The 20,319-nt window shown below is 40.1% G+C and overlaps 3 protein-coding genes across 5 annotated transcripts; 1 reads left to right on the forward strand and 2 right to left on the reverse strand.

Annotated features, from left to right (window-relative positions):
- Positions 1–11: 11 nt before the first annotated feature.
- ndufaf3 (NADH:ubiquinone oxidoreductase complex assembly factor) lies at positions 12–1,860 on the reverse strand. 2 transcript variants are annotated; one of them, XM_077603375.1, is made up of 6 exons: positions 1,692–1,860; positions 925–1,120; positions 790–856; positions 623–723; positions 314–417; positions 12–222 (listed from the first exon to the last, which is right to left on the reverse strand). In XM_077603375.1, coding segments are annotated over exons 1-6 (558 nt in total). In that variant the 5' UTR covers positions 1,781–1,860; the 3' UTR covers positions 12–221. The 2 variants fall into 2 exon arrangements, with proteins under 2 accessions (XP_077459501.1, XP_077459500.1); XM_077603374.1 differs by having other exon boundaries at positions 310–417.
- A 951-nt stretch (positions 1,861–2,811) lies between these two features.
- On the reverse strand, positions 2,812–13,333 carry nckipsd (NCK interacting protein with SH3 domain). The gene is made up of 13 exons (XM_077604036.1): positions 12,934–13,333; positions 10,763–10,875; positions 9,950–10,154; positions 8,922–8,997; positions 8,369–8,847; positions 6,873–7,043; positions 6,703–6,789; positions 6,054–6,192; positions 5,881–5,961; positions 5,032–5,160; positions 4,834–4,923; positions 4,586–4,758; positions 2,812–4,166 (listed from the first exon to the last, which is right to left on the reverse strand). Exons 1-13 carry the CDS (start codon positions 13,102–13,104, stop codon positions 3,939–3,941), a joined length of 2,142 nt encoding a protein of 713 aa, XP_077460162.1. The 5' UTR covers positions 13,105–13,333; the 3' UTR covers positions 2,812–3,938.
- Positions 13,334–13,836: 503 nt separating this feature from the next.
- Positions 13,837–20,199, forward strand: slc25a20 (solute carrier family 25 member 20). 2 transcript variants are annotated; one of them, XM_077604037.1, is made up of 10 exons: positions 13,837–13,964; positions 14,045–14,162; positions 15,280–15,372; positions 15,470–15,597; positions 15,674–15,764; positions 17,096–17,213; positions 17,361–17,433; positions 17,529–17,638; positions 18,257–18,381; positions 18,716–20,199. In XM_077604037.1, exons 2-10 carry the CDS (start codon positions 14,058–14,060, stop codon positions 18,776–18,778), a joined length of 906 nt encoding a protein of 301 aa, XP_077460163.1. In that variant the 5' UTR covers positions 13,837–13,964; positions 14,045–14,057; the 3' UTR covers positions 18,779–20,199. The 2 variants fall into 2 exon arrangements, with proteins under 2 accessions (XP_077460163.1, XP_077460164.1); XM_077604038.1 differs by having other exon boundaries at positions 13,864–13,964; positions 14,049–14,162.
- The last annotated feature ends 120 nt before the right edge of the window (positions 20,200–20,319 follow it).

Consider the following 20,319-nt stretch of genomic DNA (forward strand, 5'->3'; position numbering starts at 1 on the left):
CAAATGGCAACTTTATGCATGTGTAATTGCTTTAATGTATTATTAACACAAAAGCAACACACACAAATCATTCTCATATATTTAAATATATAATTTAGGCAAAAAAGGAGATTTATTCACAAGCAAGGAGTCGTGAAGATGCTAGTGGTGCCTTGCAAACATCCAAGTGACTTCACGAGTGTTTTTGAATTGGCGTTATCAAGTCTCATATTGAATGACAGCCTAGATGGGAGGAAAAAAACACCCGTTCAGAGTTTTCCTTTGGTTATCTTGCAAACTGCGTCTTCTTTAAAGAGTCCTCAAGATCACCAACTATTTCTTCGCCTCCAGTGCTGTGCTGATGGACGGCGGGATGAGACCGGCAGCGACTATTCTGTTTTCACTTATCAGGAAGTTGAAGGTTGCACATGCATTTGGCTGCAAGACAAGACATTAGCCGTGGATTATTTGGACGTGAAATAGGAAAGGTGGAAGACGGTGAGGGGAAAAAAATGAACATTCATATAGAAATAAATATATTCACCTTACTGATCTTTTTGTATTTTTTTTAAATGAAGAGAATACATTTAATTAACAATAGTAAGGATCATTGCTTTCATTTTGAGAATATGCGGATCATTACCGTGTCTTGCACTTCCACGCTGATGCCTTTGCTCCTAAGAAAAGCCAGAACTGACGGTTGGATGCGTTCCAGTTTCGCGCCCGTGCCGAGGACGAGAATTTCTGCAAGGGTACGATAGCCAGTGTCACGAACAAAAGAACCTGTAAACTAATAAACCTTTTTTTTACCTATTTGGGGCACAATCATGTGGAAAAGTGACACGCTTTCTTGTGTGATGTCTTTGAAACTCCCCACCTGCAAATTATCGATTTCATATAGATGAAAATATGGAGACAATGAGGCCCAATGGGTTTTAAGTGTACCTTCCACTGCAGGATGGAAGGAGGGAGAACTGCACAGGGTCCTAAGACTTTGTTGCCGTCAATGTTAAATCCTTGTGGACTGTAATTGAGGATCAGGAAGCCGCTTTCTGGTTCCTTCTTCATTACGGTCACTGTGGTACGATGATACATGTCGTCATCGCTCGGGCTCAAACGATGCCCCCGGCATAGGAACGGACTGTAAAAAAATGTGGGAGACAATATTAACTCTTTCATGCACAATTTATGTTTTATTTTTATTTTCCTAAGACTTGCAGGGCACTCAATTAACCCATTGGCTGCCATTGACGGCGCTAATCCATTGTTGATCCAAAATGGATTGGCCGACATTGACACTGAAAAATGAGCATTCACACCAAGTTTAAGTGAATTGGAATTTTATCTTTGTTTGATCTTGGTTGAAATCATAATAAATCAATATAAAATGTCAGAGTTTTTAATTTTTTTAATTACATACGTCACCCTAAAATGAATGACGTCACAGGTTTTTTCAGGAAAACTTAGTGAAGGTCAATCAATGCACACGAATAACATTAAAAAATATTTAAATGTAGCCCAAGATTTACTTCAGTGTATTATCATTCTTAGTCATCATCATCATTATTTATTTTAATCGCTAAGGAATTAAACAAATCAACATTCTATGTTACGACATTCCACCTGGTTCCCACAGAGGAAATGACACCAAATTTAGTTCCTCACTCTAGGCTTTAATTTGAACAAAAAAGTTTAGAAACCTAGCGTTATACCTGATAAAAGCCGGCGTTGATCTGAAGGGGGAAATGAAGGTTGGCGATGATCTCCGAAGGAGGATTTTGGCACAAGCCGCAACTGCCATGTTGACAACCGCAGAGCAGGGGGACCATAATCAGTGTGACACAACCGCTCGTTTCCGGTACTAGTGTGAGGCAAAATAAAATATCACTTGGCGTTAATCGACAAATATTTTCCCACTGGACATAGTATTCACATTATCAGTGTGCGAATATATTTTACTATAACATTAAAATGATACAAATAAATAGGTGGGGGCTGAACTACTACTTATTTATGTGACCACTCATTCATGTTGACTATGGGTAGTACAAGGGTGGTTCGCGGGCCGCAATAACATCACCTCGATTTCATGTGGGCCGGACCATTTTAGATATATAATATTTAGATTTTTTTTAAATTAGATTATCAGAACTGGATCAAAATCCCGAAATATTCAGGGTTTTTTTATAAATATAAAACTGTTCATTTGAACTTTTTTTCTTAGTAAGGGAAATCTAATAATCATTTCTTTTTCATTTCACATGGAAACATTTAAAAAAAATATATATTCAATATTAAAGTGGAAAACCGAAAATATTTTTATATATTTATTTTTAGATTTTACAAAATGCTTTTTGACCTAAAAACACCAAAAGAAAAAAATGGATAGAAAATTGCAATTATTGATTTAAAAAGGGGAAAATCAGGAAATATAATATACATCTATAATCTTCATTTGAATTTCATCCTAAAACAGAGAGTTGGCACTCATGATTTACTTACTCGGGCCGCACAAAATGATGCGGCGGGCCAGATTTGGCCCCCGGGCCGCCACTTTGACACCTGGCGTAGTAGTACATAGATTTTTTTAAAGGACAATCTAAAAATTCTTCATTTGTTTGAAGCAAATAATTAATTAAAGCAATGCACGCTGATTCATTAAAACACGTAACTAATTTTAACGAGACTAATTACAATCTATGTTGTATATAAATATAATAATTGTCTCATCTCAGTTTCTGAACCGCTTTATCCTCACTAGGGTCACAGGGGGTGCTGGAGCAGATCCCAGCTGACTTCAGACCATAAGGAGGGGGACATAAATGAGAAAACTTCCACGTTTAAAAATAACTTTATTAGTTTCTGTCAGCATATCATTTGAGTTAAGGAACAAAACTCATTCATCTCTCCACACTGTCTGTAAAAACATAAACAAGACAAATAAAGGGATATTTGAACACAATGCAAGAAGTACCAGACATATTTGCTATTGTATTAAGAGATATGTTTCCAGACTATGTTACAAACACAAAAGTTCAAAAACAAAAACAAGACTTGACTTGTAAACTGAGCGAACACGACTGATAGCACAGTGAGAATAAATCAAGGATATTTACGTTAGAATTATTACACAGAAGATGAACTTTAAGTGTTTGCCTAATGGTGCTTCTCAAGACAATAAATGCAGAACATCAGCCAAAGCCACAAAACAGGGTCAAGGGTCAAATGCAGTATTTTATCGTATAAAGTTGCAAAACTCCTGCTGCTTTTGGAGAACAAACTAAAAGTCTAGTTAGTCTGGTAAAAGCTTTTAACTGTCAAAGCAGTCAACCTGTTCATCCAGTTCCACTTAATTTAAATAAGCGACAAAGCACTTTGGGATTAGGGTGCAGTATCTTAAGTCAGTTATAATAGAATATACTCTATCTATATTTTGTTAGGAAAATACTTTTCTGAGCCACATGCATCAAACGGATGGGAAGCACAGATATTCTTTACATGTTTTAACTGTCCGAGTGCATTTTGATTAGAAAACAGTTTATACATATTATTGTATTATGTTACTTTAATTGAAAAAAAAATGGGACACATTTCATGTGGCTCATTATTGCTTCCAACTCCAAGATATACCTATTTTGGCTAATAGCCCATTATCTCAAGCTTAGCTGTTTTTCCACATTTCTCACGTTTAGCCTCATCCGGTCGCAAATAAAAGTAAGGAATTAGTCACATTTCATGCATGCTGCAGCAGTGGACAAAAAGCCCAAGGAAAAACTGGCATATGAGTGATTATCTAAAAAAAATTAGAGTGCCGGGTTTTCCTGACTGCGTCTCCACAACATGTGATATTTGCACGATGCTAACGGTAAGTCGAGAAAATAGTAGCTTACATTTGAGTAGTGGTAGTAGGACCTAAAGCGATATATTTTTTTAATACCAGGCGATACTGCCACGTTGAGTTAGGAATATTGACCGCCATTGATCTGCGGGAACTCCTTATAGATCTGTTGCACAATTAGCTTATCCATCTGTTTGGCTGTAGCGCTGCCTTCATCCTCTCCAGGGTCTTCCTCCTCTCTGAGAATTCTCTGTAGCGCCCCCTGTAGGTCAGAGAGACGGTGCTGGTGCTCCAGATAATCCGTTGAGCGCACAATGGAGTGCATAAGGGACAGGTACTCCATGCGGAGCTTTGGTTGAAAATGGGGAGAGACACAAAAATACAATATAAAGACTTCTCTCGATTAACGCAACTTCACTTAAGGCGAATTCACTTTTTTGGCGATTTTTTTTTTCTGCTATTATTTTTTTCAAGTTCATAAAAATGTGAAAATCCTCACTGAAACTCGTAACCGGAAGCCACTCTTGCTACAAGAACTCAGCATTGAAGGAGAGAAAATAAAAAAAGGAATAATAGGGGTGACCCTACTTGGCGATTTTTCAATTATCGCGGTCATATTGGGTCTACATCAAGGGTGTCAGACTCGGGTTGGTTCGCGAGCCGCGTTAACGTCAACTTGATTCCATGCTACGGATCTTGAGACAAAATCCCATACGTCCAAGATAGCTGTATTCTCATTAAAAAAATCAAGATGTCTTCCCAGCTCACCTTGTCCCCAGGCGAAAGATCGGAGATCTGCCGCACCGCTATGTCGATCATCACCATCATGTCGGTGCGGTAAAAGATGTCGGCCGTCTCTCGGTCAGCGAAGACGTCCTGCAGGAACTTAAGCACGGCGTGTGGCGCGGGTGGCATGTGCTTGAACATACACACGGGGTCGTCTGCAGAGGGGCGTACGCACGGGTCAGGGTCAAGTGCGATAAAAGATGGCAGCCGCGAGTATAAGAATGACGTACCGCCTCGGTTGAGGAGCAGCAGCACTTTTTCGGAGAGAAGCTTGACGTTTTTTTTCTTCAGCTCTTGCATGATCACGTTGTTGCTAGGCGCTTAGGGACACAGATGTGGGAAAAGAGAGGTGCTTTGTGAGCCCTAAACTGGATTGTAAACTGAGGAGTCACAGACCAGAGGACTTTGACAGAGTGAACAGTGGTCACCTGTGTGGTGGAGGTTGAAGGCCAGCAACAGGTTTAGGAAGAGGTCAGGCAGCTGCTCCGTGGGGTCGGAGGGATGGCCGTCCTCCACCACGCTCAGCAAAAACTGAATAAAGTCACGGTTCAAGTGTTCTAAAAAAAGACAGGAAGAAGACTACGTCACAACGAATACAAACGTGGCGCTATTCCACAATATGTCAGCTGAGGCGCAATGCCATGCTATGTATGCATGTATTTTGAAATAAATGACCGTATCGGATGCATTTGCTTGCGTCATGACGCAACGGCGCCATAACGTCATGACGCAACGGCGCCATAACGTCATGACGCAACGGCGCCGTAACGTCATGACGCAACGGCGCCGTAACGTCATGACGCAACGGCGCCATAACGTCATGACGCAACGGCGCCATAACGTCATGACGCAACGGCGCCATAACGTCATGACGCAACGGCGCCATAACGTCATGACGCAACGGCGCCATAACGTCATGACGCAACGGCGCCATAACGTCATGACGCAACGGCGCCATTTTGTCGTGACGTCATCGTGTCATGGCGCCATTTTGTCGTGACGTCATCGTGTCATGGCGCCATTTTGTTGTGACGTCATCATGTCAAGGCGCCTTTTTGTCGTGACGTCATCGTGTCACGGCAAGTTTTTTTGTATGTCGTGTTTTTATGCGCATATAAGCCATACCCTTGATTCAGTAACCATTTTTTTGGCTGACAAAAACGGCTTATATGCGAGTAAATACGATAATAATAACTCATTACTACGTTGACATCGGTTAGTGAAGCACTACGTGGTAGGAACGGATCTGTACGTATTCAACAATCAGCAAGCCTTACCATAGTGATGATATGGCACCTGTTCTCCCATTGAGAAAATCATAGTAAGTACCAAGGCTGTGTAACACATTTTCTGGTGTTCTGAGTGGTGAAAAAGAAAACACACAATATTTGACTCAACTTAATATAATAGAATGAAAATACGAATAGAGTGGAATCATTTGGCAACACACCTTGAGTGTCGGTTTGCAAGTCCCTGGCAAGCTCCATAGGTAGGATGGAGTTGAGGAGGGTGGATATGAGGGCCGCATCCAGACTGCACATAGCCCCAAACACTTTGAGCAACAGCAGCCGCAAAGACACGCGAAGCTCCTGCAATCATGTGACAAAAGTAAACCCAGTGTATAAAACAGTATAAAATGTCAACAAAAGAGCATTCACCCTGATTTTTTGACTTATTTATGATCAGCTTTTTTTGTTTTGTTATATGGGAAGAAGCCAAAGTACAAGAATAGGGGAAAATGTCAACTCCAGTATACATGAATTATAGAAAATACTGTAGGCCCACAAAAATGGAGATGACTAATTATTTAGCTATTCATTCATTCACACCCTGAATTGGTACCCAGCTAATTGCAGGGCACACAAAGAGACAGAACCAATCACGCTCACCCTCATATCAAGGGGCAAAAATCTGTTATATAGAAGCTGGTCAGCACAAAATCATCGCCTCATTTGTAATATTTCTTAATGGTGTCGAATGGGTTTTCCTAAATGAGTAACAAATACGATCGATTGGTGACTGAACATTAATTGCAAACAAATATTGGCAATACACAACAATTGAAAAACAGTTGATTTAAAAAAATATATCCCAATTACCATCTGATAGTAGGACACGAGAGAGAGAACATTCTCATAGTCGCTGGCCTTGCACATCCTCTTACACACGTCGGGATCCGCATCAGTCTAGAAAAACAAACAAAAGCTTTTATTTGTGAGAGCAAGAATACATTTATTTTAAAGCCCGATAAAAAAAATGTCACTCTCACCAGTATTTTGAGAAGCTCCTCCAGATAGCAGGCAATGAGGGCGTGGTCTTCGTGGAGCGCCCAGCTTCGTTGCTGGGAGTCGTCTCTGCGGCGGCCCAGGTCGTCGAAGATAACTTCCAGTCGCTGCTCATCGTGACACACCTGACCCCGAGGCAGCGTGGCACCCAAATCCTGCACGCAAATCAGAGGTTAGTCTCATAACGGGCCAAAAGCACTCTCTTTAAAATTGAAAGCTTTCGGAAATACACCTGAAAGCTTTTAGCAATGCTTATTTATAGACTGGACAATGTGTTATATCAGACAGAGAAATCTTCCAACAGGAAAGAACTGTTTTCAGGTAAACCAGCAGAGTCCAAACTATTTTTTAACTATTCAAACTAGTATGCTAATCCAGAGTCTGAGGAGTCCCTCCAAAGCTCTTTCAGCAATAGACTGCTGCACCCTCATTGCAGGAAGGAGCGCTTCCGGAGATCCTTCCTCCCATCAGCTGTCAGGCTATTTAACAAAACAAATGGCTGAGTGTTAAGACCTACCGTATGCATGCATGTACATCTGTGTATGGATGTATATATGTGCTTATATATGAATGTGTATGTGTACATGTGTATGTATATATATATCCATTCATGTATTTATTAACTTACTTATTACCTATCTATTTATGTCTAAAATGTCTTTTGCTGTGTCTGTATTCTCACCCTCTTGCTACTGTGACAACGAAATTTCCCGAATACGGGATGAATAAAGTTTTCCAATCCAATCCAATCCTGACAACAATGGATGTCCATCTTTTGATTTGATTTGTCAATCCTGAATTTATTTCGCCACCGCGAGCAAGGTATTCTGGGTGATGGACGGATTGAAGCATCGTCGTATTTAAACCTACTTCCTTCCCCATTTCTCAATTATCAATCGGACCCTCATGATTTAGGTTCTACCTGAAAGATGACACATTATTTCTTATCTAATTTCATTTCTTTAGAAGCAAACAATGTGTTTTGATGCTTTGTTGAAATGTCACCAACTTTTTTTTTTCTACATTAGAACTGTATTTGATCCCGTATTCGGGAAATGTCCTTGATTGCAGTAGCAAGACAGACACAGCAGACATTGTAGACCTAGGGTGTCAGACTTGGGTTGGTTCGCGGGCCACTTTTACAAAACTGGAGCCACACACCCCTCAGTAGTCTTCCTTACCTAGATCCTCCTAAGATGTCCTATCACCTGTGTTGTGGATGTGTATGATGTCGTTACATCTTGTTCCCTCGGAACCGCAAGTGACAAAAGTTTAAGCCTTGGCAGAGGTTAGAATTCTCACGTATCGGGTTTAACATAGCAGAGCTCCCCGGAAACGAGGGGATGATATGATAAATGCCCCCAAGACCCCCCCCCCCCCCCCCGGCCATGCCCCATTTTCTCGCCGCTAAAATCAGCTCGACTTGTAACTCGAAACGGCCTCCGTGTTCTCACGTGCCACAATAAAAAACAAGTCTAACCTTGCTCTCCACCAGCGAGAGGAGAACTCGCTCCAGGGCGGAGGAGGAGTGAGGCAGGGTGGTCTGCAGGTGGCCCACCACCACCCCCACGGCGACCCGCGACAGCTCGTAACTCAAACCCGTGTTCTTCCGCACCATCTCGATCAGTTCGGCCCCGATGGTCGGGGGAACCGGCTCGGGGGTGGCGGGGCTCTCGGCGACGGACGGCGGGGCCACCGGCCATTCGCCGTCCGCCTGGTCCTCTTCGGCGGGCCGCGGGGGCTGCGGGGCCGGGCTCTTCTTGGCCGGAGCCGAGGAGTCTGCGGTGGGGGCGGCCGGCTTGACGCGGGACGGCACCGGGGGAGGCGGGGTGCTGGAGGCACTCGGCAGGCTGACGTCGGAGGACGCCACCGACTCCAAAGAGGTGCTGCTGATGGTGAGGGACGGGACGGGGGAAGGGGAAGGAGTTAGGGAAGACAATCGGGAGGGGACGTCCGGCTCTGCAGAAAGAAGGGAAAGCTCGTGTTAGGTGACAGAATAAAAGCCTTTGTCGGGAGTCTTTTTGAAGACGGACCTTGACGGCGGCTGTCCCGGTTTTTCTCAGGTGGGGGCGGTGTGGTTGGAGCCGCCCGTCGAGGCTGCGGGGGCACCTGGGTGGACAAATGCAGGTTCACTAAACCAAGAGATACAGTGTAGGCCAGACCGACGACAAAAACTTCTCAAGCCATTAGCGCACATGTGTCAAAGTGGCGGTCCGGGGGCCAAATCTGGCCCGCCGCATCATTTTGTGCGGCGCGGGAAAGTAAATGATGAGTGGCGACTTTCTGTTTTAGGATCAAATTAAAATGAAGAGTATGGATGTATATTAAATTTCCTGATTTTTTCCCCTTTTAAATCAATAATTGTACTTTTTTAATCAAGTTTTTCTGTGTTTTTAGTTTAAAAATCATTTTGTAAAATCTAAAAATATATTTAAAAAAGCTAAAATAAACATTGTTTTAGATCTATAAAAAATGAATATTCAGGGGTGTTAATCCAGTTATTTTAATCAATTTAAAAAAAAATCTAAATATTATATCTAAAATAGTCCGGACCACGTGAAATCAAGTTGACGTTAAAGCGGCCCGGGAACCAACCCGAGTCTGACACCCTTGAGTTAGCGTGTCACCCTCGCAGTTCTGGGGTCCAGGGTTCAAATCCAGGTCGGTCCACCTGTGTGGAGTTTGCATGTTCTCACCGGGCATGCGTGGGTTTTCTCCAGGTATTCCGGTTTCCTCCCACATTCCAAAAACACGAATGGTAGGGTGGTTGGACAATCTAAATTGCCACTAGTGATTTGCTGGCCACCCATTCAGGGTGTCCCTCGCCTCGTGCCCGAAAGTCAGCTGGGATAGGCTCCAGCACCCCCAGCGACCCTTGTGAGGATGAAGCGGTTCAGATAATGAGCCAAAAAAATGTCATTCACAAAACTCGGTTCAAGCGCTTTGATGAATTTGATCTTTTTTTTCTTTTTTAATGTTAAATATGAATATATTGAACCACAAGTATTTTTAGGAGGCTAACTACATTGGGATTAGAAAAAGAGGAAGACGTTAGTGTGACCTGATAGAAGCCTGGCTCTCCATGCATGCTGTCCATGCTTCCTGATAGGGGGACGCCTCCCTGCCGTGTGGGGTCTCGATGAAGCCCATTGGGTAGAGAGGGAGTTTGGCTGAGAGATATTTCACTGTTGGAAGACGGCAGGCCTTGCGAGTTTCCAGAAATGCTTCGCCGTGCCAGCGTCTCCTTTCTGTGATGGATCAACTTTCTAGAACAGAAGAATCAACTTCTTAGAACAAGGGTGTCAGACTCGGGTTGGTTCGCGGGCCGCTTTAACGTCAACTCGATTTCATGTGGGCCGGACCATTTTAGATATAATATTTACTTTTTTTTTACAAATGGATTAAATGAACTGGATTAAAAGCCCTGAATATTCCGTTTTTTTTTATAGATCTAAAACAATGTTTTTTTTTAGCTTTTTTAAAATATATTTTTAGATTTTACAAAATGATTTTTGAACTAAAAACACAGAAAAAAATGATTAAAAATTACAATTATTGATTTAAAAGGTGGAAAAACAGGAAATGTAATGTACATCTATCATCATTTGAATTTGATCCTAAAACAGAAAGTCGGCACTCAGGATTTACTTTGTCGGGCCGCACAAAATGATGCGGCGGGCCAGATTTGGCCCCCGGGCCGCCACTTTGACACATGTGTCTTAGAATGTGCGTGCCATTGTAGAAAAGTTGATAATATAATGAATTTCTATAATATTACGTGACATCCCCAGTTTCATGACTTGGCATTTTGACATGGCAGCATTTCCCTTTTTTAAAAACAACAACACGCTATTGAATGAACATTTCTACTCACTGTAGGACATCTCGCTGTTCCAGATTGTATTTGCCAGCATTTTTCAAGGCAACATTGTGAATCCCTTCAATGGCTCGATCAATGGACTGCAACACTTCATCCTGCTCTGGAGCCTGGTGTACACAAGAAGAAAAACAACAACACCATTAAAGGCATCAGAAAATGAGGAGCTGTACAAATGAAATATTTACTCCTAGTCCTTGCATCAAATTTTAAACAGGAGATGAAAATTCTTGCCTATGGCTGCTTACTGCACTGTTTGCGAATAAAGAGAGAAGAAAGTGGGTCAGTTATCTCATAGAAAAGCAAGCAGCAGCCTTTCAGCGACTTGTTACACATGCTCAGCGAGACTCCAAATTGGAGCTCATTGACGCTCCACAGCAAATGTGGAAGCAGCATTCATTCCTGAGTGCCACAGGTCACATGCCACGACTAGTTTTCTCATGAGTCCATCCCTGGAAGAACACATGTGGGAGGGCCCGAGTTCATAGAAAACATGACATTTAGGAAGAGGGTGGTCCTCTGAGCTGTACAGATGGAGGCATGAAGACAATAAGGTTTCTTCATCCACTTTTTAAATAATAATCTACCGTATTTTCACGACTATAAGGCGCACTTAAGTCTTAAATTTTCTCCAAAATAGACAGGGCGCTTTATAATCCAGTGCGCTTTATATATGGACCAATTCTAAAATTGTTATCACGATAAAATAAAATAAATTAGTCGATAGGGTACACCATCCTCTACAGCTCTCACAACTACGGCAAGCAGCCCCCGACTCTACTATTTTCCCCGTAGAAAAAGTACTGCGCAGTGACTGCTGGGATATGTAGTTCTTTTCTCAATACACCCAATGGATTGTGGCCTGTATACATCGACATCAACACAGCTTTACGAAGCATGGAAGGCAGCGTTGGAATAGTTACGCTAGCTACTAGCTAGCTATTATTTGCGAATGGATTGTGGCCGTATAAAACTCAGCGTTTTTGATGACTCATTTGGACAATTGTTCAATTCAGACACAGAAAATGAGGACTTTGATGTATTTGTGGGTGAAGATGACATGAGTACATTGTAAAATGGCTAAATAAAGTACAACTGAACTCAGTTTTACTTCCGTTGCCTTTTTAAAAATGTGTTTGTGGCGTGTGTCCGTATATTGAAGCTGGTGTATGTTTTGCCATGCCTGGCTGCGTCTTTAAAAGCGGTGCATCCTGTGTGTGTGTCAAATAGAGAAATAGCACTCGTTACTGACACTGCGCCTTTAAATGCGATGCGCCACATAGTCGTGAAAATACGGTACTCATTTAGATTGCTGGAGCCACTGCAAAGTGACCGTTAAGGTAAATTACTCAAATTTTCATTGTGATGTAGATTGCCACAATTAAGTTAAAATAAGCTTTGCTGAATAATTAATTTCAAATGTATGGGATGCTGCACATCTTAATTTCAGCCAGTGAAGGGATGGATTTATTTCAAATTGAGGAGAGGTGAATTTAAAAGTACATTAGAGCATATTTCTTCAACATACCCTGATTTTTCAATTTTTGTTTACCTTTAAAAAATTGGACTGTCAATTAATTTGACCTACATTTTGATTTTGCACTGAAAATCGCTTACATTTTATATTACACATTCAAATGATCATCATATAAATACTGATGACTAATAAATATGATTATATAATGGGGAAAAAAATATTTTATTTTTCTTAGCTTTTAAACCTTAATCGTGCGACCCTCACGGTGCATTGGCCCCCTTTAACGCTAAGAGAAATTAACAAATAAAATATTGATACTTTGCATGTTTTTTAAAAATTATTCTTGGATATAAAGTAGTAGGTAAACAGTTAATGATTAAATAGTGCATAAAATATAAAATATTACTATTATGGGAGTGCTGGGTTGGATTATTTTTGGTTTTAAATGGAATCAATGGCCAAAATTAATGCATTATACTTCACAGAAATTAGCTTTGGGCAAAGAACATATTTGATTTGTTCTAATACAGATGGCAAAACACTGTGATTATAACATACCACGTAAGTAAAGCTTTGAAATGAGACCCTTTGATTAAATAATCTGGATGCATCCCGAGCCCTCACATGAATAATCCACGAACATCTGTCCATTACTCGGTAGATTTCCCCCGAAGTGGTGCGTGCGGTTTACCTTGATTTTTTCAATGTACGACGAGGGGATGTAGCCGGTCTCCCCGGAATTGCACCGGGAGCCCAGCCACCAGTGTTTGTTGCTCCTCTCCAGGATTAGGAAGCTTTCTCCGGCCCCGAAGTGAAGCGAGTTGGGCTCCGCCGATCGGAAGGCGTACAGAGACCGGTACATACTGTTCGTCGAGTCTCGGAATCCGAACAGTAAAGGAACCCTTAGTGGGGTGATAAATTGTGGCGTAGAGGCAATAAGTGACCTTATTGTGTTGTTTTTAAAGAGGCTACGGGAAAAAGCATTGCCCCGGCGAGCCCCTGTGGTCTCGTATTATATACTATTTACAATGCAGCTCAGATCCGATCACTTGACTTGGTGAAGTGACCATTCCGAGTCGCTAGGGGCGCGCTTGAGAACTGACACGCCTCTAGTCGTACTAATCAAAAGCAGAGCTAATCGTCTTTTTCATTGGTTTATTTGAGGAATTGAATTGAATGCCTTTAATGTCATTATACAAGTATTATGAGATGAAAAATGACAACAAAATAAACAGACAAATAAATAATCAAGAAATAATAACAATAACTAAAAAACAACATAGGGAAGTGCACAAATAACAACAAACAACAGATAAATAATCAATAAGTAGTACATAAATAAGTAATCAATATAATAAATAATTATAGAAGTCAACATACTAAAAAAGTAGTAGTCAACATAGATAAGTAGTAAATTAGTCTAACAGACTAAATTAAAAATACTACTTATCTATGTTGACTACTACTTTTTTAGTATGTTAACGACTATACTTCTTAAAATATTTATTTTAAGTAGTTAGACTCTAACTATTTAAAATAAATATTTATATAAAATAAATATAATATTTTAGGGCTAAGTGCGATGTCAGGTGAATCCGGACGGCAAAATTTGACGTACGCGCCTCACCGTGTGTTACAGTCAAATCAGTCCGTGTCCATATATGGGTGAAAGGTCCAGCCGTTGGACAGTAATTCATTTCCGATCATTCCTCTCGTACCCAGGTAGAGCAATTTACGGAATGTTTTTGTATACTTATCCTCACGTTCCACCATTTTTGTGTTTGTGTGTGTATTTCTCCAAGGCAGAAAGTCACAATGTCAAAACAGCCGCAGCCTATCAGCCCAATGAAGAACTTCTTCGCTGGAGGTTTCGGTGGCGTCTGCCTGGTCTTTGCGGGTCACCCACTCGACACTATAAAAGTAAATAATGTCTGCGTGCGGCAAAACATTCGCCCCATGGTTCCTAATTATATCAGCTTCATGAATAACCATTTAATTGACCTGCATATGTGCATGTTGATTAAAAAAATAGCAGTGTATTGCAGTACTACTGTATACTACAGTGCAGTACTTTGACCCAGATTCACGTGCTTACTGTGTCTCAGTCTGTGTGGCCTAAAACTATTAGACACCATTGCCTGTCTTTAAATTGTTATTTTACTTTTTTAAGTTCATCAAAATGTGAATATCCACACTGAAACTCGTGAGCCGAACTAGGACTCAGCAATGAAGAAAAAAAAGTTATAATAGGGGATGGCCCTACGCAATTTTTCGATTATCGCAGCATCTAGTCTACATTATCCACGATATTTGAGGGATTGCTGTAACGCCGTCAATGGCAGCGAATTAAATAATATACATTTTATTGTAATGGAAATTTTTGGGACCCACCTGTATGTTCCTATGAGACAATATGAATATATTGATTTTTGGCAGGAGCATATCAGTCACCATTTGGGATACAAAAATATTGGCAGTGGCTCCTTAGCCGGTAACCGGTCAAATAGTCCCAGGGGCTATTTAGCCGGTAACCTATTATTTAACATTGCGTGAATAGGGGATTTTCTAAACCATTCAACCAATCTTATTGAAATTTGATGTGTCATTGCCAATTGATAGATTTTAACATTAGGTGAATAGGGATTTAATGACTATTATTTAGGCAGTGGCTCTGTAGCCGTAGTTTCTTACTATTTATCCCACACAGAATTCTTACCGGCTAAATAGCCATATGGGGCCATATAGGCTATTTGACCGGTTACCGGCTAAATAGCCCCTGGGATTATTTAACCGGTTACCGGCTAAGGAGCCACTGCCAAATATATTACAATACCGATATATTTTCACACCCCTAGCATTAAAAGTAGATACTGTTTTCCTTATGTATAGTTATGACTGATAAGTATGTTTTTCTAGTGTTGCACCGATTATACAGTTGTTAGATTTATCATTGTCTCTTAAATTGGGCATCTTCTATTGATGTTTATAGTATATTTGTAAAGGTAGACTGTGTCTTAATTGGAAATGCTTCCCCTAGGTGCGTCTACAGACTCAGCCAAAGGCCAAACCAGGAGAGACCCTCCAGTATGCCGGGACCATTGATTGTTTCAAAAAGACCTTAGCTAAAGAGGTAAGCAGTTCTGAAGCTAAATGTTGACGATGAACACCATTTGACACCCAATGAGTTACTACTTCACGATACTAACTCTTCATGCCTTTCTTTGCAGGGAGTAAAAGGTCTCTATAAAGGCATGGCAGCCCCAATCATCGGCGTCACACCCATGTTTGCCGTATGTTTCTTCGGCTTTGGTTTGGGCAAGAAACTGCAGCAGAAAAGCCCACATGATATCCTGACGTAGGTCACTGCTCTGCGTCGGTGGTGTTTCGGTCATTTCCTCCACTAGGGGCGTGATTTTGCCTCCTGCCTTCAGGTATCCACAGCTCTTTGCTGCTGGCATGTTGTCCGGTATCTTCACCACAGCCATCATGACTCCTGGCGAGCGCATTAAATGTCTACTGCAGGTTGGTTGACCTCTTCTTAACTGTACAGTGAATGCTCACGATTATTCCCATACGGCTCAAAATGGGTGAAAACCTCAAAATAGTCTAAAAAAAAAAAAAAATCCTTGTCCCCTTTGTGCTTCACAGTGTACTTTTTGGTCTTATCACAAATTGTTACAAGATCATTCTTGTGTTTCAATCACAAAAAAATAACAAACTACATGCCAGCATTAGCAGTGATCTTCATAATTCAGGGAAAGGAATACATGCTGGATTTTATTTTTTAAGATTGGCAAGTGCACTTTATAAAAATATTCATTATTTTAAGCGGCTAAGTGACTTCGAAAAGCAAAAGAATTCAGGAACCTGACACAAAAGTGTAGCCTATCGTCCTTAAATGTGACCTTTTGTGGAGTATTTTGTTCTTGTTTTTTTGTGTGTGTGAGTGTTGGAACACGCTGGGTTAATTTTGGAAAATATGTTGCTAGGTAGTGTAAATACCTTATTTCTTGTATAGAAATTTGTGCTGATCTTATAATATTTGTACCAACTTTCGATGTGAAAAGGCATCAATTTCTTTTTAATACAGCCCGCAGATCCCGATACAGATGTATAGATTTGTATTTTTTCATGTATATAGACTTTAATTTTTGTGTACGCTACAACATTTAGATTAGATACCTTTATTCATCCCGTATTCGGGAAATTTCATTGTCACAGTAGCAAGAGGGTGAGAATACAGACACAGAAAAATACATTTGACATAAATAAATAGGTAATAAATAAATAGGTCTATAACTACATCCCCAAAATTAAATCAGTACGTGTGTAAGAGTTTAAAATTGTACCAAGGTTGAAGTGGCGCGCAAATAAATATGGTAATAATTTTGAGCGGGTCATGTTAGCATAAAGTTGAAAGAGCCAAGTTCTAAGATCCAGGTTATTTTCTATCCCCATGAAGGGAGGTGTATTTTATGAATTACTACTAACATATGTGCAAAGATAAATATTTAAAAAATAAATAAATACAAACTTTCAACCAAAATCCAGACTCATTCAATGCGATAGAAACTTATTTTTATCCATCCTAATTTAATCCATACAACCAATGACATATAAAAGATAATGATCATTAGTCTCCAAAAGTTTTCACTCAGCTGTGTATGAACAAATGAAGTTTTGTTGCCAAATTTGGTGGGTAAGGTCCATCTTCTAGCTCTAATAAAAAATGACAGTAATTCTGTATTTATCATTTTTCCATATATAAAGGTGTCTCGAAAAGCACACACTTCACTTTATTCAACAAAAATCTCCTCAAGCTCATTCTAAAAAGTGTGTGACAATGTGTGTAGGTCCAGGCTTCATCTGGAAAAGTGAAGTACAACGGGCCGATGGATTGTGTCAAGCAGCTGTACAAGGAATCCGGCATTAGAGGAATTTACAAAGGCACCGCGTTGACTCTCATGAGAGGTTCGGCTTTATTTTGCTTTGCAATGACAGTGTGGCAGTGACTGTACAATTGGCCTTTAAATATTGATCAGGGTTGTTGTTTTTTGGTTTTGTTTTTTTCTCCAATGATGAGGTATGTTCTAATCGAGACGTCGCTGTGTGATTCAGACGTTCCTGCCAGCGGCATGTACTTCATGTCGTACGAGTGGTTGAAGAATCTCCTCACGCCGCCGGGAAGGAGGCGAGAATTCCCCAATGACTGAGTTTCATTTCTTTGTGAAGGCGCAAACCCAAGCTCTCATCTGTTCCTCTTTCTCTCTCTCTCTCTCTCTCTAGTCATAACGAACTCAGTATTCCCAGCGTGCTTTTTGCAGGAGGGATGGCGGGAATATTTAACTGGGCCGTGGCAATTCCCCCCGATGTGCTTAAGTCTCGCTTTCAAACAGGTGTTTACCATCTTACAAATTTTTTTTATCTACCAATGGTCCAGTTACACTGTAAATATTAGGTTTAAAAAATAAGTAGATTAATACAATCAGAAATTATTTAATTATTATTATTTATTTATTTACCAAGAAATTTCCCGAATATGGCATAAAATAAAGTTCTAAACTAATCTTAATTTAAGTCAGGGTATTTAAAGTATATTCCATTTACCTGAGTATAAAATCTGATAGAATCCTTTGGTTTTTAAATACACACGACTATTATACTTACTAAAAAAACAAAAAAATGCCAGTGGTAATGTCATTCAAAACCTCGCCAATTTCCTGAAATTGATCTCTTAATGGCATCATTTATTGACCCCGTTCATATTTGCTTCTTTAAAAGTTGCATTGACATCGCCTGAGTTTGGAATCTATTTTTATCGACCATTAATGAATGTTATGATATTTTATTGCCTCAACTACAGCCCAGTTTTTATCGGCCCGCAACAAATTAGGAATATATCATTTGAAAGGATATTGTGTTGGTCCCCGCATCATAGGATTTTTTTCAGAAAGCGGCCCTCAGACAAAAAAAGTATACTCACCCCCTGATACAGCTTATGTCCATCACTGCAGCTCCTGAAGGAAAGTATCCCAATGGCTTCCGGGATGTTCTGCGCGAGCTGATCCGAGAGGAGGGCATCGGCTCCTTATACAAAGGTTTCACAGCTGTCATGCTTCGAGCTTTCCCTGCAAACGCCGTGAGTTCATATTTCAATAATCACAACTATACAGTATATACTAGGGATGCACCGAAATGCAAATTCTTGGCCGAAACCCGAATAAGAAAATTGGAGTCCACAGTTGAGTGGCCAGTGGCATCGTTTTTAGGCAAACATTTGACGTGTGGACATGATTATTTGCATGAACATGATATTTCTCAGAATAAAATATCTGGCCAACTTTTAGAAATTGGGTGGTAAAATGAAAGCTTACTTATGATAAACATGTTTATCGAGAACGTTGTGTATTTAAATAAGAATTTGAGTCATTCGTAACACAGTGGAGGCTTTTTTTTTCCATTTGTGTTCTCAGGCTTGCTTCTTGGGATTCGAACTCGCAATGAAATTCCTGAATTGGATGGCACCAAGCCTGTGATGAAAGTGACGGTGCATTTATTATGACACACACACACACACACACACTTGAACTATATGATTTAATGGACTATATATGATTTTAACAAATTACCAATTCACTATGTGATTTTGTCTGGGAATTTGTGCTTTGGGGCATATGGTATTTCTTCAAATAGTGGTCTCCACGCAAAATAAATACATGGATTTCACCTCAAAACAGGGGTGTCCAAACTTTTCTCCAAGGGCCCCATTCATAAAAAATAAAAGAATGCCAGGGACAACCTAAAAATCTTACTACCTTTTGTTTGTTAAATAGAGGATCCGAATCAGGTTAAAAAAATCATGTTTTAAAATGTAGTAATACTTTTTAAGTGTTAACTTAACGGCTTTAATGCTAGCTTTTGCTGGATGGGATGTTTATAATGGCAGCGTATGAGTTAAGCGGTACAAATAACTAAAAGAAGACCAAGGTATAAGGATAGTGCAGTAAAGTAAGACCTCGTATATCGCGGTTAATGTAGACCAAACATGGGCGCGATCATTGAAAAATCAATAAGTAGGGTCACCCCTATTATTACTTTTATTTTTTAGTGCTGAGTACTAGTAGCAAGAGTGGCTTCTGCTTATGAGTTTCAATGTGGATTTTCACATTTTTATGAACTTAAAAAAATAATAATTAATAGCGGAAAAAAATAGTGAATTCGCGATAAGTGAAGACGTGATAATCGAGGGATTACTGCATTTATATTTACACAACTGACCCAAACTTTGCAGAAAAAAGGATAAAATTTTCCAGTGACAGAAATTAGTTTTTTTTTTTTTATCCAACCAAGATAGCTCAAGTTCTCTCATCAAATTACTTTTATATATAGTTTTATTAATTAAAAAAATAAAAAGTGAATTTATACACATTTTCCCAGCTCAATTTCAAAACATTTTTTGCAATCTGAAGCCCTAATTTAATTGAGGCAGGGAAGTTTTCCACAATGTAAATTGGATTTAAGATTCTTACATGGGTTTATTCATTGAAATTACCAATTTGCTGGGGGCCAATAAAAAATGGAGCAGCGGATTGCCGTGGAGTTTGGACATCATAACTATTAAGTTATTAAAATAACTTTGTGTGGCCACTAAATGAGGAAATACTGTGCTTGAATGTTTTGACTCCGTTTAGTTTTGAAATGTTTGTTGATCTTGCAGAGTCTTTTATGAGAGGCAGTGATTTAGTCAACTGGATATTTTGTGCCTTATTTCTCTCTGCCTTATGTGAACAAACACATCAGGGAAAAGGTAGATTTCTTTTTGTACTGTCTCTCTCAGCAATACACAATGGATGTACTCTTGCTTTCAGAAAGTACTCTCGATGGGGTTTAAACCTGTTCGTGGATGTTTCCGGGGAGAAATGTGCAAATAAAAACAAAACTGTTGCTTTGGACTTTAGCGCGGTGGTTCACTGGTTATTTGTAGTGTGAGAAATAACCCCGCCGTCCTTTCTCTGCCCATTGGCTCGTCCTCTGGACAGCCGTTCATTAGGCTTAATAGGGAAAAGTTTTGATCAAT

Source organism: Stigmatopora argus, chromosome 6, assembly GCF_051989625.1.
Source record: "Stigmatopora argus isolate UIUO_Sarg chromosome 6, RoL_Sarg_1.0, whole genome shotgun sequence".
Classification (NCBI taxonomy): domain Eukaryota; kingdom Metazoa; phylum Chordata; class Actinopteri; order Syngnathiformes; family Syngnathidae; genus Stigmatopora; species Stigmatopora argus.

Bases quoted from the DNA above. Each gene is read 5' to 3' on its own strand.
- slc25a20 (XM_077604037.1), top strand. From the start codon at position 14,058: ATGTCAAAACAGCCGCAGCCTATCAGCCCAATGAAGAACTTCTTCGCT. The intron at 15,373-15,469 runs GTAAGCAGTTCT...CTTTCTTTGCAG, and splicing joins AAAAGACCTTAGCTAAAGAG to GGAGTAAAAGGTCTCTATAA. The intron at 17,639-18,256 runs GTGTTTACCATC...CCATCACTGCAG, and splicing joins TAAGTCTCGCTTTCAAACAG to CTCCTGAAGGAAAGTATCCC.
- ndufaf3 (XM_077603375.1), bottom strand. From the start codon at position 1,780: ATGGCAGTTGCGGCTTGTGCCAAAATCCTCCTTCGGAGATCATCGCCA. The intron at 724-789 runs GTAAAAAAAAGG...GTACCCTTGCAG, and splicing joins CATGATTGTGCCCCAAATAG to AAATTCTCGTCCTCGGCACG. The intron at 418-622 runs GTAATGATCCGC...CTTGTCTTGCAG, and splicing joins GCGTGGAAGTGCAAGACACG to CCAAATGCATGTGCAACCTT.
- nckipsd (XM_077604036.1), bottom strand. From the start codon at position 13,104: ATGTACCGGTCTCTGTACGCCTTCCGATCGGCGGAGCCCAACTCGCTT. The intron at 4,924-5,031 runs GTGACCACTGTT...TGTGTCCCTAAG, and splicing joins CTTCAACCTCCACCACACAG to CGCCTAGCAACAACGTGATC. The intron at 4,759-4,833 runs GTACGTCATTCT...GCCCCTCTGCAG, and splicing joins GCTGCTCCTCAACCGAGGCG to ACGACCCCGTGTGTATGTTC.